Source organism: Plutella xylostella, chromosome 5 (genome assembly GCF_932276165.1).
Source record: "Plutella xylostella chromosome 5, ilPluXylo3.1, whole genome shotgun sequence".
Classification (NCBI taxonomy): domain Eukaryota; kingdom Metazoa; phylum Arthropoda; class Insecta; order Lepidoptera; family Plutellidae; genus Plutella; species Plutella xylostella.
The window spans coordinates 6,780,086-6,792,049 of NC_063985.1; the positions used below are offsets into that span (position 1 = coordinate 6,780,086).

Below are 11,964 nucleotides of genomic sequence, written 5' to 3' on the forward strand. Positions count from 1 at the left end.
TCATACGACAATATAGTTTTGCAAATTTAAAATCTCGCAAGAAAATAAAATAAAACTTATTTGATCTAATTGCGTGTCACCATTAACTTATTGTTAACAAGTTACATTTAAATTTATATTTTTTTTTATTGTTTTTAAACTTTTAAGATTCCCATTACCGGGCGCACCAATCCGCAGATTTGTGGCTGGCGACAAGTCCGCGGACAAATCTGCGTGTGAATGTGTTGGTGGGTGCGGCTCGCGGCTCGGCGCGGCGCTCGTCGTCTGGAACTACCGTCAATCATACTAATAACGGAATTAACTAACGTATTGAATTTCAGTCAGTCAGTCAGTCAGAAGTCAGTAGGGGCGGCAAAAATTGAATGGCCTACTAGCGGCAAATTTGTAAATCCGCCACTGTCTCTTATTATAAGTCCCATATCCCATAAGATCGATACGTTTTACCTCTACGTACAAAATACTGCGAGCACAAAATAAAAATTAATTATACACGCACTTTTATATTTATATGGCCACTGTAAAATAGTGTTACATTAAGAAATTAAGTTATACCAAGAACTTTGTATACACATAAAGGCCTTGCGTTATGCATACTTTAGGATAGATAGGAGAACCCTTTAGAGACTGAATACATTTAATAAACCGACCGTGCTAGGTAGTGGATCTCACAACTTTTTACGGTTGAGTTGTGAGTCTTGGCTTTTTTACAAGTTCAGTTTTAGATGGTATAGTAGGTACTTAAGTACCTACCATAGCCAAGTCAATCGTTGAAGACAGTTGAGTTAAGGTAATTCATACATTATACTCGTAAGCACTTTTTAAGTTACGATAGGAGAACCCTTAAGTAGAGACTGAATAAATAATAATACCGACTTGGTATTAATGGATGTCGCAACTTTTTACAGTTAAGTTGCGAGACTTGGCTAAGGCCTTCGATAAGGCTATCACAAGCGTCGATGATCGGGGATTTTTGGTTCCAAACGTTCTGTGTGATCGAGGTCTCTCGGAATATCGGAATACGTTAGTGTTCCAAACTGATGACCAGTCGGACGTCCTAGCCGCAAACAACACCGAGGCGTTTATGATTGTATTGCCTGACCGCCGGGGAACCAACCTACGATCTTCGGCATAGCAGTCAGGATCACTACACCATCAGTTCATCCAGTTGTATCTAAAGACGCGGTCTGCTTAAGTATAAGTACTTCTCTACTTACATATTATGTAGAAACAAAATAGACATAACTACAATTCCCTGTTATAAGTAGTCCCTACCTAAGTAAAGTGGCTTTCGAACATCATTATCATCATAAGCCATTGAGTAGTCCGCGTTGTTATAAGTCATCAGCCGTGAACTTCGCCATTCTTCCAAAGACCGGACCGACCCACAACTCTGGCTCTGTCCACTGTCCATGAAACTGTCTTTCCTTACATGAACAAATAACAAATATAGTATAAAAAATATTTGTTTATTCTGGCAACATTAAATTAGCTGTCATTTTCATGTTGAAGTGAATCCACCGAAATGGGCTCAAACGTTGGATAAATTAACTTCCAAACGTTACAGAAAAATACTTCGTTTTACAACTGACAGCTGTCACACGCTTGCCTACGTTTCGTCGTCGTGGAATTTTTCTTTTTCTTTCTTGTTCAAAAAACCGTCTCATGAACGGTGCACTTTTAAAGATTAGCCGCTTTTAATTTATATTTTAATTGTTTGCTGTGCTTCATTGTTCTTTTATCAATTTGATAGAAAGTTATAAGACGATAACTGTGAGTATTATATTTGAGTATTTCTAATAAGTTCCTACTTTAAAATTCTAACCTCAATCACCTTCATAAGTCAAATTTAGAAATTCTAAATAAATCAACGTGAAATTTCAGTATGACCCTACTCCCAATGCCATAATTTATATTACAGAACATAAAATGTCGGCCCTTATTCACGAAAAAGTTTGGCTTGATAGAAACATCTACAATGATGCGGAGCGCGATTATTATGAGTCTTTGTCAAAGGTACCTGTTTACTAATTTTATGTGGTTCCTGCAAAATGACGTAAAAGATTACCCTCAAATATTTTTTTGTGTGATTGTAAATGTAGATTGTGTACCTAATTTCATTATTTAGGTAATAAATACATATTTGTCAAGATTGTATAATTTGTAATATTTGTTTTACAATATAACTTAAACAACTGTTGTAGGGTGGAGTTGCTCCAATATTGTCAGCTCAATCTTCTTTGGCAAATGAAGTGGCTAAAGCTAGACAGCACATCAAAAGTTCTCTAGAATGTGTGAGTAAATATATTTTTCTCAACACATTACTTTTTCATATTCTTTTGAGTTTACTTTGCATATTAATTTTTTATCTCTTTTTTGTATGCTGTAGTTTGATTGATGTGCTTTAGTTTTTTATTTCAACTACCATTAAAGTAATTAGGTTTTTTTCAAGGTTCTATGCATTTTGTGTCACAAATAAAATTATACTATTAAAGTGTATTTGAAATATGAAGTTTTCATTTTCAGATGGAGAGTGTTGCTACCCTGGCTGGTGTCCCCAACACTGAACTCAACAACAAAGTCAACAATCTTGAGAAGGAAAATGCTGACTTGAAAAAAGTTGTTAATGACCTTCGCAACCTTGTGCTCAGCCTGCAGGCCCGAGTAGACAACATTGAATCAACCAACACCGGTGGAGCTAAAGTTGCAGCTAAAGTAAGTATTAAAAAATGAATAATTCTGTTTATTTATAATATGTAATGGGATAAATTAAATAAAAAAAAAATATACTTGGAAATTTTACAAACAAATTTTGCAGCAACTGTCCCAAAAGTCTATTGTGAAAGGTTCATAGTGTGTCAAATTTGTGGTCAAATTTAAATTAATTGCTTTGGCTGTTTCATATTTCATACATTTATTTAATACCATTGCTGTCTACAGCCCACACCTGCACCTGCAGCTGATGATGATGATGACGGAGTTGATCTCTTTGGGTCTGATGATGAAGAAGAAAGTGCTGAGGCTGCAAGGATCAGAGAAGAGCGCCTGGCTGCATACAATGCAAAAAAATCTAAAAGTATGTACATGTTATACTTGATATGGCTAAATATAGTTAGTTCCTATTATTATGTGAGCATAATATTATGATTTGTTTTTATTTCAGAGCCAGTGCTCATAGCCAAGTCCAACATCATCCTAGATGTGAAGCCTTGGGATGATGAGACTGACATGAAAGCTTTGGAGGAAGCAGTGCGTGCCATCTCCACAGACGGACTCCTGTGGGGGGCTGCCAAGCTCGTCCCACTGGCTTACGGCATTCACAAGCTGCAAATCTCCTGTGTTGTGGAAGATGACAAAGTCTCCGTTGATTGGCTGACTGAGGAAATTGAAAAGAATGAAGACTTTGTAAGTTAAAAATAATTTATAACCCCCAAATTTCTTTTTAAACATAAACCTTATTGCTGTTTATTCAAAGCAATCGTCCTACTCCCGTATGGCATGGCTAATGATAGTTTTAATTGTTTCAGGTACAAAGTGTTGATATTGCGGCCTTCAACAAAGTCTGAAAAAATCTTTTGTGTTCATAAAATAAATGATTTTTAATTTGTATTCTTATGAAATTATTTTACTTGTTTTCTGGAGATAATTATTTTATTCAAGGGTAATAATGTTCCAATATGAAGGTGGTCCCCGACTCTTGATCTCTTCCCTTTATTCTGCCAGATACTTGTATGGAAATATCCACTACATTTTGGTCAAGTAACATAAATCGTAGTTACTTTATCAAGGTTGCCTGTAAGAGATCGCTCTTAGCGATAAGGCCGCCTATTGATGATTGCTCCTAGTTTATAAGTATTCTTTGTATGTTTCGCTAATTTTTGGCGGGCGGCTTGCGATGCGAGAACACGAAGTTATACAAAACGACGTCGACAAGGACCAACGAAGTCTGTTATAAACTAATAATGGTACGCTTTTGCACAACGGCAAACTTTGTGATTCAACTTCAACTTTAGTTTATGGCAATCTGTCGGTTTTGCCAACAATTTGTGCCAGTGTCGTGTTCTGGCTTAGCATGTAGAGAAAGAAAATTAAAAAGTAGAGATGTCTTTAAGATTCATATAGAGTCGTTATATAATCATTATAATAAATATAGGATTGATATTATATTGTGTTATTTTATACTTATATAGATAAATTATAACTTTATTTTATTGATATGAAGGAATTTGCTAAGCGCAAAAACTATATTAGGGTTGGGAAAATATGACAAGAGGTGTTGGAAGTTAACAGGAAGGGGGACCTTTAATTTGGTTAAATATGGGTACAGGCAATCCAGACCAAATAGCGGACAATTAAGGAAAATGTGGTTTAAGGTCCCGTCTTCTCGTCCACATTCGCATATAGAGGAGTCCCTAACTTTTATTTTATTTAGGAATACCGGGGTGCAACAGTGACCTAGACGTATTCGGCATAAAATAGAAACTACGGCTTTTGGCAGTTTCTTATATTTAAAGAACCATGGTTTGGTTGGAATGTTTGGCTGGATGGAAGAAAAAAAGAGGCCCCTGAATCTGCACGATCCCTTCCAGTGTAGAGACCAAGCAGAGAAGGAATCCTTTGTAGGAAGGCTGAGTAAATCAAATGGTTGAATTGAGAAATATTTGCTATCACTATTGGTATTGGTCGTAGCTAACTTGGCAAGCCGATCGGCGCGCTCGTTTCCTGTAATTCCTGAATGCCCAGGGATCCAGGCAAGTACGGTATTATACCCACGTTCGTGGCATCTTCTTAAGCAATCTTTTATTTCCAAAATATGTCTGCTATGGGTTTTCGTTTTAAGAGGGTTTTGGGTTAGTGAGTGGAGACAGCTTTGAGAGTCGGTGAATATAATGGCATTACTTATATTATGGGATTCGATGAATAAACAGGCTTCTAGGACAGCAATACACTCACCAGTGTAAACTGACGTTTCTGGGGGACATTTGAATAACAATTCTATGTTTGAGTTTTCGTAGAATACGGAAGCACCAATCAGGCTGTCATGCGACAATTTGGAGGCATCAGTAAAGAAACGATGTGAATTATGCCACTTAGAGGAAACAACAGATTTAAAGATGGAATTTGCAGCTGTGGTTTGTTTATCAATACCAATAGAGGAAATGATAGAAGGGTGGAAGAATAAGGATGTGTATGGAAAATCAAAAATGGGTAACTTGTTATTACGGATGATTGGGCTATTGCTCTCTATTTCTTGAATTTTCTTAAAACTATTTAATATTAAGGGGGGATTTTTATGCTTCCAATATTCACTTCTATTGCAAAGTTTGTATAATACTTTTAATTTTTCATAGAGAGGGTGGTTTACGCGTATGTAGGATTTATAAATAAAGCGATCTGCCATAAATTGGCGCCGGATTGCAAGGGGGGGTTCAACGCATTCAACCTGCATTGCATTAATCGGGGTGCTTTTCATGCAGCCCATAATGATTCGGAGTGACTTCGCCTGGATATTCTCTAGCTTAATTATAGCTTGCTTGCTACAAGGTTCCAGTAGAAAAGTGCCGTAGTCTAAAACACTCCTAATCAGTGCATTATACATTAATTTTAGAGTATAAGGGTGGGCACCCCACCACACGCCAGAGAGGACTCTTAAAATATTTAGTGTTTTTTCACATTTTTTGGTAATGTAGTTTAAATGGAAAACTCCCGTTAGTTTACAGTCTAAATAAACTCCTAAAAATTTGACATGGCTATTGATTGGGATATTGTGGTTTTCTATTTTAATGTCTATGTCAGGGATGTTTCTTGATCTCGAAAATATGACTGCCGAACTTTTAGGGGCGGATAAATGGAGACCATGAGCCAATAGCCATCCATTGAGGGAATCCAGAGAAATCTGAAGCGATTCGCTGGCCTCCTCAACGGAGTGACTAGGTATATATAGTGCTATGTCATCGGCGTACTGGAGGATACGGCAGTCATCATTGAGGGATGTGTGGAGATTTGATGTGTAAATGCTGTATAGGAGGGGACTTAATACAGAACCCTGAGGTAATCCTTTCCAAACAGTTCTTGGCTCGAAATGTTCTCCTGGGACTCGTAACGTGACTTGGCGGGACATAAGTAAGTGGCATATACATTGAATCATCTTATCCGGAATATTCAGCTGATGTAATCTATACCTGAGTATCGAAAGATGAACACTGTCATATGCGGATGATATGTCTAGAAAGACCGCAACAACAGACTCTTTTCTGCTAAACGCTATACGGATATCGGATATGAGGATACTAATACTGTCCATTGTACTATATCCCTTACGAAAACCATACTGGGAGTCTGCAAGTAAACCTTTGTTTTCTACAATCCATTCAAGTCTGTTTTTGATGAGATGTTCCAATAGTTTAGCCAGAACTGATGAAAGAGCAATTGGTCGATAATAATCAGGGTTATCCGGGGCTTTACCGTTTTTAAGTATTGGGATAATGATTTGGGACTTCCATGTGGGAGGTATAAAACCAATGTCGAAGCAGATATTAATAAGATTTAAAAAATATTTTTGGCAATTATCTCCTGCTTGCGTTATAAAGGAATAGGGAAAGCCATCTATTCCTGGGGCCGAGTCATGAACGTGTTGGAGGACTGAAGAAAGCTCAATAAGGGAAAATGGAATATTAAGTGGGTGGATATGTGTATTTGAACTAGGATTAGTAGTAGTTGAAGGACACTCTTTTTCATTTGGGACATAAGAAGGTGCTAGTTTATCAAAAAAGCCCTCAGCTATATGACGCGGAATAGGAGGAGAATTCTGCGATAAACAGCCTCGTCGGTATCTATTAATGGATTTCCATACAACAGACGGCGGAGTGAAAGGGGATAGAGATGAGCAGAACTTTTTCCAAGATGCGGATTTTTTCTTTTTGAATATACGCCGTGATTTAGCTAGAGATTTTCGGAATATTATTAGATTTTCAAATGACATATTTTGGTTGTAAGCTCTTTCTGCTTTATTACGATCTATTATCAATTCAGAGCATTCGCTATCCCACCATGGTGGAGAGGATACCTTACCGGAGTGGGAGTTTTTCAAAGGTATGGTAGAGTCTGCCGCAGATGTAATAGCAGAAGTAAGAGCATCATAGCAAGTCATCACATTATTTGGGTTAGCAACTGGAAGCGATGATATCTGTTGCTCAAGTAGGTTCCGATAAGGTTCCCAGTTGGCATTTGCTATGCGATATTTTAGCAATGGTGATTTATCTATTTGTGGTAAGCATTTTTGCAAATAGGTGGTTTTAATGGGAAAGTGATCACTACCATGCGTTAAGTTTAAACGTTGCCATTGTAACATTGAAGCAATATCAGGGGAGCACACAGTGAGGTCAACGCAGCTTTTAGTCTCACCTGGGCGAGGTAGTCGTGTTGGTGAACCATCATTTAGAACACACATGTTATACTCGTCAAAGAGGTCAGCTAAAGCAGTCCCAAAAGTGTCACAATGAGGGGAGCCCCACGAAAAATGGTGGCCGTTAAAGTCTCCCAATATAATTAGAGGATGGGGAATGCTTACGAGCAGGTTGCGGATATAGGGGATGATTGAAATTTTTGGGTCAGATATGTATATAGAAATAAAATTTATATTTTGTGCTCTCAGGCCAATGATATTTACTTCATCGCCAAAGGAGGGAATGGGGATTAAGGTAGAGGGGGAACAGTTATTAACTAAAACTGCTGTGCCACCGTGACATAGGTACTAAAACCATTTATGTTAAACCTACATCTTGGAGACAGCCAGGATTCACTAATGGCAAAAAGGAGAGGGGTATGAGAGTTTATGAGGAATGAAATTTCATTTTTCTTTGGGGATACGCTTCTAGCGTTCCACTGAAGGAAGGTCAGAGGAGACATTGGAAAGGGAGTTGGTGAGCTGAGTGAGTTGAGCCGCGACGAGGTCAGGTAAAGAGAGATTGTTTTTGGAAATTAATGATGATATGAGAGAAAGTAGAAGTTCTATGATAGAAACAGAAGTGTTGTCTTTAGACGAAGGGGGGCTAGTATTTTGTAAGGCGGTTCCATTGGAAGAAGATGGAATGGAAAAGCTTTTTAGGATAGCTTGATGGGCCTGTTTATCATAACCAGGAGAAAGGGGGGCATGTGATTTCTGGACGGGGAGTTATTCAATTGAGAGTTTGGATTTTGGGAAGCCTGTAGTGTGTGGGGGACTGATGCAGATACATCAGCATAGGACCTGGAGACAGCGCGGAACTGTTTTGATGCTTCCTCAAAGGAAATGCATCGTTCAGCCATGACAGCCTTTATATTTTTTTGGCGGATGTATTCTGGGCAGCTCCGGTTTGAGACAAAATGGTGGCCAGAGCAGTAAAAGCAACAGGCCTCTGCCTCTTGTATTGTACAACTGTCATTTGAATGGTTACCTCCGCATTTAAGACATCGAGGTTTCGATCTGCACTTTGTCTTAGTGTGTCCATATCGGCAGCAGTTGTAGCATAGAACTACTGGGAGTTGGTACAGTTCTACTGGAAGCGTGGAGTAGCAGCAGTACACCCTTTGTGGAAGGACTTGGCCGTCAAATGTTAGGACTACACTTTGTGTAGGGCGCCACTCAGAGTGACCCTCCGAGGATCGGTACCTATAATTCAACCTTCTGACTTTAAGAATTTCTCCACAGTCAGTTGGAAGAGTTAAGTTATTCTTAACTTCTTCCTCAGACCATTCAGATGGGACCTCCTTAACGAGACCCATGCGTGTAATGTTATAGGTTGGGATACTTGTTATGTAGCCTTTAATGATTAAATCCGGGTTTATAATAAACGCGTTCGCGGCGTCAGCCGAACGGAATTCGACTGCAACTCGGTTGCGGCCTACTTTTTTAATTCCGTCTTGGAGGATATTTTTTATTTTGAGTTTCATGAGAAGCTGGCCAAATTTGATCGGATGCATGTATGATCCTGCTTGAGGATCAGCCTCAATTCGCGATACGTGGACGAGAAAAGGGGACCGGTCTGTACGGGAGTAGCGGGCTCGACCAATACTGGTTTTGACCGTTTTGGAGCTAACTGTGTCATCTTCGCTTGCGTTTATTTGGCGCGGACGTTTACGGTTGTTAATTTCCAAATCTTCATCCTTCCCATAGGGGTTAGATAAAGGAGAAAAAGGGAGACAGGGTTCTGGTGATGACTCAAGAGGGTCGGGGGATAAGTCAGGTGGAGCGGGAGGAGGCCTGTCGTCGTCACCCTCCATGATGACTAGGCATAACCTCTTTGTCCACTTGTTAGAAAATAATAGAGTAGGGAAACTTACCAAATACAGCAAATAATTAACAATAGATACGTATATAAAAGTAGCACAACAGCACTATATAGAATAATAAAGAAATCGAAGCAATTTAAGCAAAAGAAAGCAATTTTTTTCACAAGCACATGTGCCACCAGGAACACTTACCGACGAAAAAAAAAAAAAAAAAAAACAACTTTGTGATTCGACTAGGCGTTTTGTAATCAATCAGCATCTATTTGTAGTTTATATAGAGAATCTATGGTTGCTATCATGTAGTCTGTGGTGATTTTGACACATGGAGTATAATCTGTAAGACCTGTTTTGAGGTTATATTTATTTTATGTCTTGCTGTTGCTGCTATCGGAATTAAAATAAAGTAAATTTGTTAAAGAAAACTATGGAATGCAAGAAGTGCAAATGTATAGGAACAGTTGTGTTAAGAAAAAAAGATTATTATTGTAGCCAATGTTTTATTACAAATGTGAATCACAAATTTCGTGCTAGTATTGGAAAAAACAAAGTATTTTCTTCCACAGAAAAAGTTTTAGTCGGTTTATCAGGGGGACTGGGATCATCAGTTTTACTGGATTTAGTACACGATGGTGTTAAATTAAATACTCATAAAATTTTGAGAATTATTCCTGTTTGCCTTCACATAACTGGTAAGATGCAAAATATACCTACTAATATCAACCTATAAACTTTTACAACTAAATCATTCAATGTGTGTAAACAATATTTTGAATAGATCTTGTCCTCTAGATGACCAACCATATTTAAATAATTCACTGATAAAATCAAATTCTATTAGTATTAAATGTGTAAGTGTATTTCATATTTTTTTACTTTATAAATAACCAAAATTACCTTAATAATTAGGTATATTGAATTTAATACTTTACAGGTTTTACCAGTGAGGACAAAGACACTGAACTTTTAAACACTATCAAGGATAAATGTACAAAATATGGGTTTGATCTATACACAGTTCATATTTCAAATGATTTTAATGACAATATAGTTGTGCCCATTAATGGTGGTGTTGTTACTACATCTCAAGATGTAATCAACAGATTTAATTCTAAAAAGACTAAAATGTCTAAAACAGAATGGAATGATTTCATAGAAAAGAAAAAACAAAAACTTTACGTAAAGATGGCCTGCATACTACAGTGTTCATGTGTCTTTACTGGAGAAACCACTACAACTTTAGCTTGCAACCTGCTGTCTAACATTGGACTAGGCCGAGGGGCACAACTTCATCATGATGTTGTAAGTTAATCTTTAAAAAAACCTTGATTTTTATCTGCAGGGATGAACAATATGTTTAAGTAGTGAATAGTATCATGTTATCCACTGCTTATCATATGTAACTGATTGTTTTTATATGCTAAATTTCTAAATCTGTCCCTGATGAGGGATAAGAGGATTTCATCATAAAATTTCTAAATCTAAATGCATTGATTTGTTCTTGGCCTATGAAATTGTTTGCCTCACCTCATAAACTCATTTATTTACTTACAGGGATTTTCGGATACTAGACATGAAACAGTGAAAGTACTGCGGCCCATGAAAGATATAACTAAAGAGGAATTATCAAACTATGCAGCTATCAAGCTGATAACATGTCCACTTCCACAAGAAGAAAATAAAAGCAATATGGACAGCCTGCAGTCACTTATTAATTCATTTGTGGTTGATCTACAGGAAAATTATTCTGCCACAATATCAACTGTTTGCAAAACAGCTGAAAAAATTGGCTCTGCTGTTAATGAATGTGACAAAAGATGTTTCCACTGTCAGGTAAACAATGTTTACTTTGAATACTATACCAACCATGTCTCAATTCATGAAACACTCAAGCTCTATTAAACCATACCACACATCTATGTAGGTGGTTACAATTTTTAACCAATACCATACAACCATCCAGCCTAAAGTTTTGCCCACAAATCTACCCCAGTGAAGCAAAAAAGAAAATTTATAATATAAAATGATGTTTTTTTTAGAGTGACATGAACATCAAAGAAGACAAGTTAACGGCACAAGAAGCAACAAGTTTTTCCAAAGTTGTCTGCCTCAGTCATCCCCAGCAACAAAAGATGTTGGAACCTCAATCCTTTAATGATACTGTGAAACAATCTCTACCGCTATATTGCTATTCTTGCAGTAGAAATAAAGCATTTTCTATTAGTTAATGTAAATAAATAAGTAGGTATCTACTATCTACACTATTCTTATGTTATTAAATATATTACCTACACAGATTGTATTTTGTAACTTATTGATTCCTGATTCCACTTTAAAGGTACCTAATATTCTACACATATTATCGATAGAGTACGGTCATGTGGAGAGAAACCTGACCCACCTCTCATAGTAACAATGTTCCTGAGAGGGGTCAGATTTCTCTGCCGTATACTGTACATAGGTACTTACTCTTTATTTGTACAGGAACACAATAATAAAGTTAGCAAATTGATTAGAAGAGGCTCATGCTTTTAAAAAAGTTAACAAAAAGCAGCGCCTATAAAGTTTTAGATAATCTTAAAAAATGCATCTTCATACAAATATAATGTTGAAGTGTAATTATTTGCAGCTCTGTGTAGATATAATTTAGTCTCTGATTCATGATATAAAATTATATGCCAACGCTCCAGCTGGCTTGGT

General features: G+C 37.3%; 2 protein-coding genes across 3 annotated transcripts; both read left to right on the top strand.

The window, feature by feature from the left end:
- Positions 1-1,612: 1,612 nt before the first annotated feature.
- On the top strand, positions 1,613-3,612 carry LOC119692437 (probable elongation factor 1-delta). Of its 2 annotated transcripts, XM_048633436.1 has the most exons (7): positions 1,613-1,770; positions 1,919-2,013; positions 2,202-2,291; positions 2,524-2,712; positions 2,938-3,073; positions 3,161-3,402; positions 3,525-3,612. In XM_048633436.1, exons 2-7 carry the CDS (start codon positions 1,927-1,929, stop codon positions 3,561-3,563), a joined length of 783 nt encoding a protein of 260 aa, XP_048489393.1. In that variant the 5' UTR covers positions 1,613-1,770; positions 1,919-1,926; the 3' UTR covers positions 3,564-3,612. The 2 variants fall into 2 exon arrangements, with proteins under 2 accessions (XP_048489393.1, XP_048489394.1); XM_048633437.1 differs by lacking the exon at positions 2,202-2,291.
- A 5,898-nt stretch (positions 3,613-9,510) lies between these two features.
- On the top strand, positions 9,511-11,557 carry LOC119692436 (cytoplasmic tRNA 2-thiolation protein 2-B). Its single transcript, XM_038113131.2, has 4 exons — positions 9,511-9,956; positions 10,199-10,566; positions 10,819-11,097; positions 11,304-11,557. Exons 1-4 carry the CDS (start codon positions 9,692-9,694, stop codon positions 11,490-11,492), a joined length of 1,101 nt encoding a protein of 366 aa, XP_037969059.2. The 5' UTR covers positions 9,511-9,691; the 3' UTR covers positions 11,493-11,557.
- Positions 11,558-11,964: the final 407 nt, after the last annotated feature.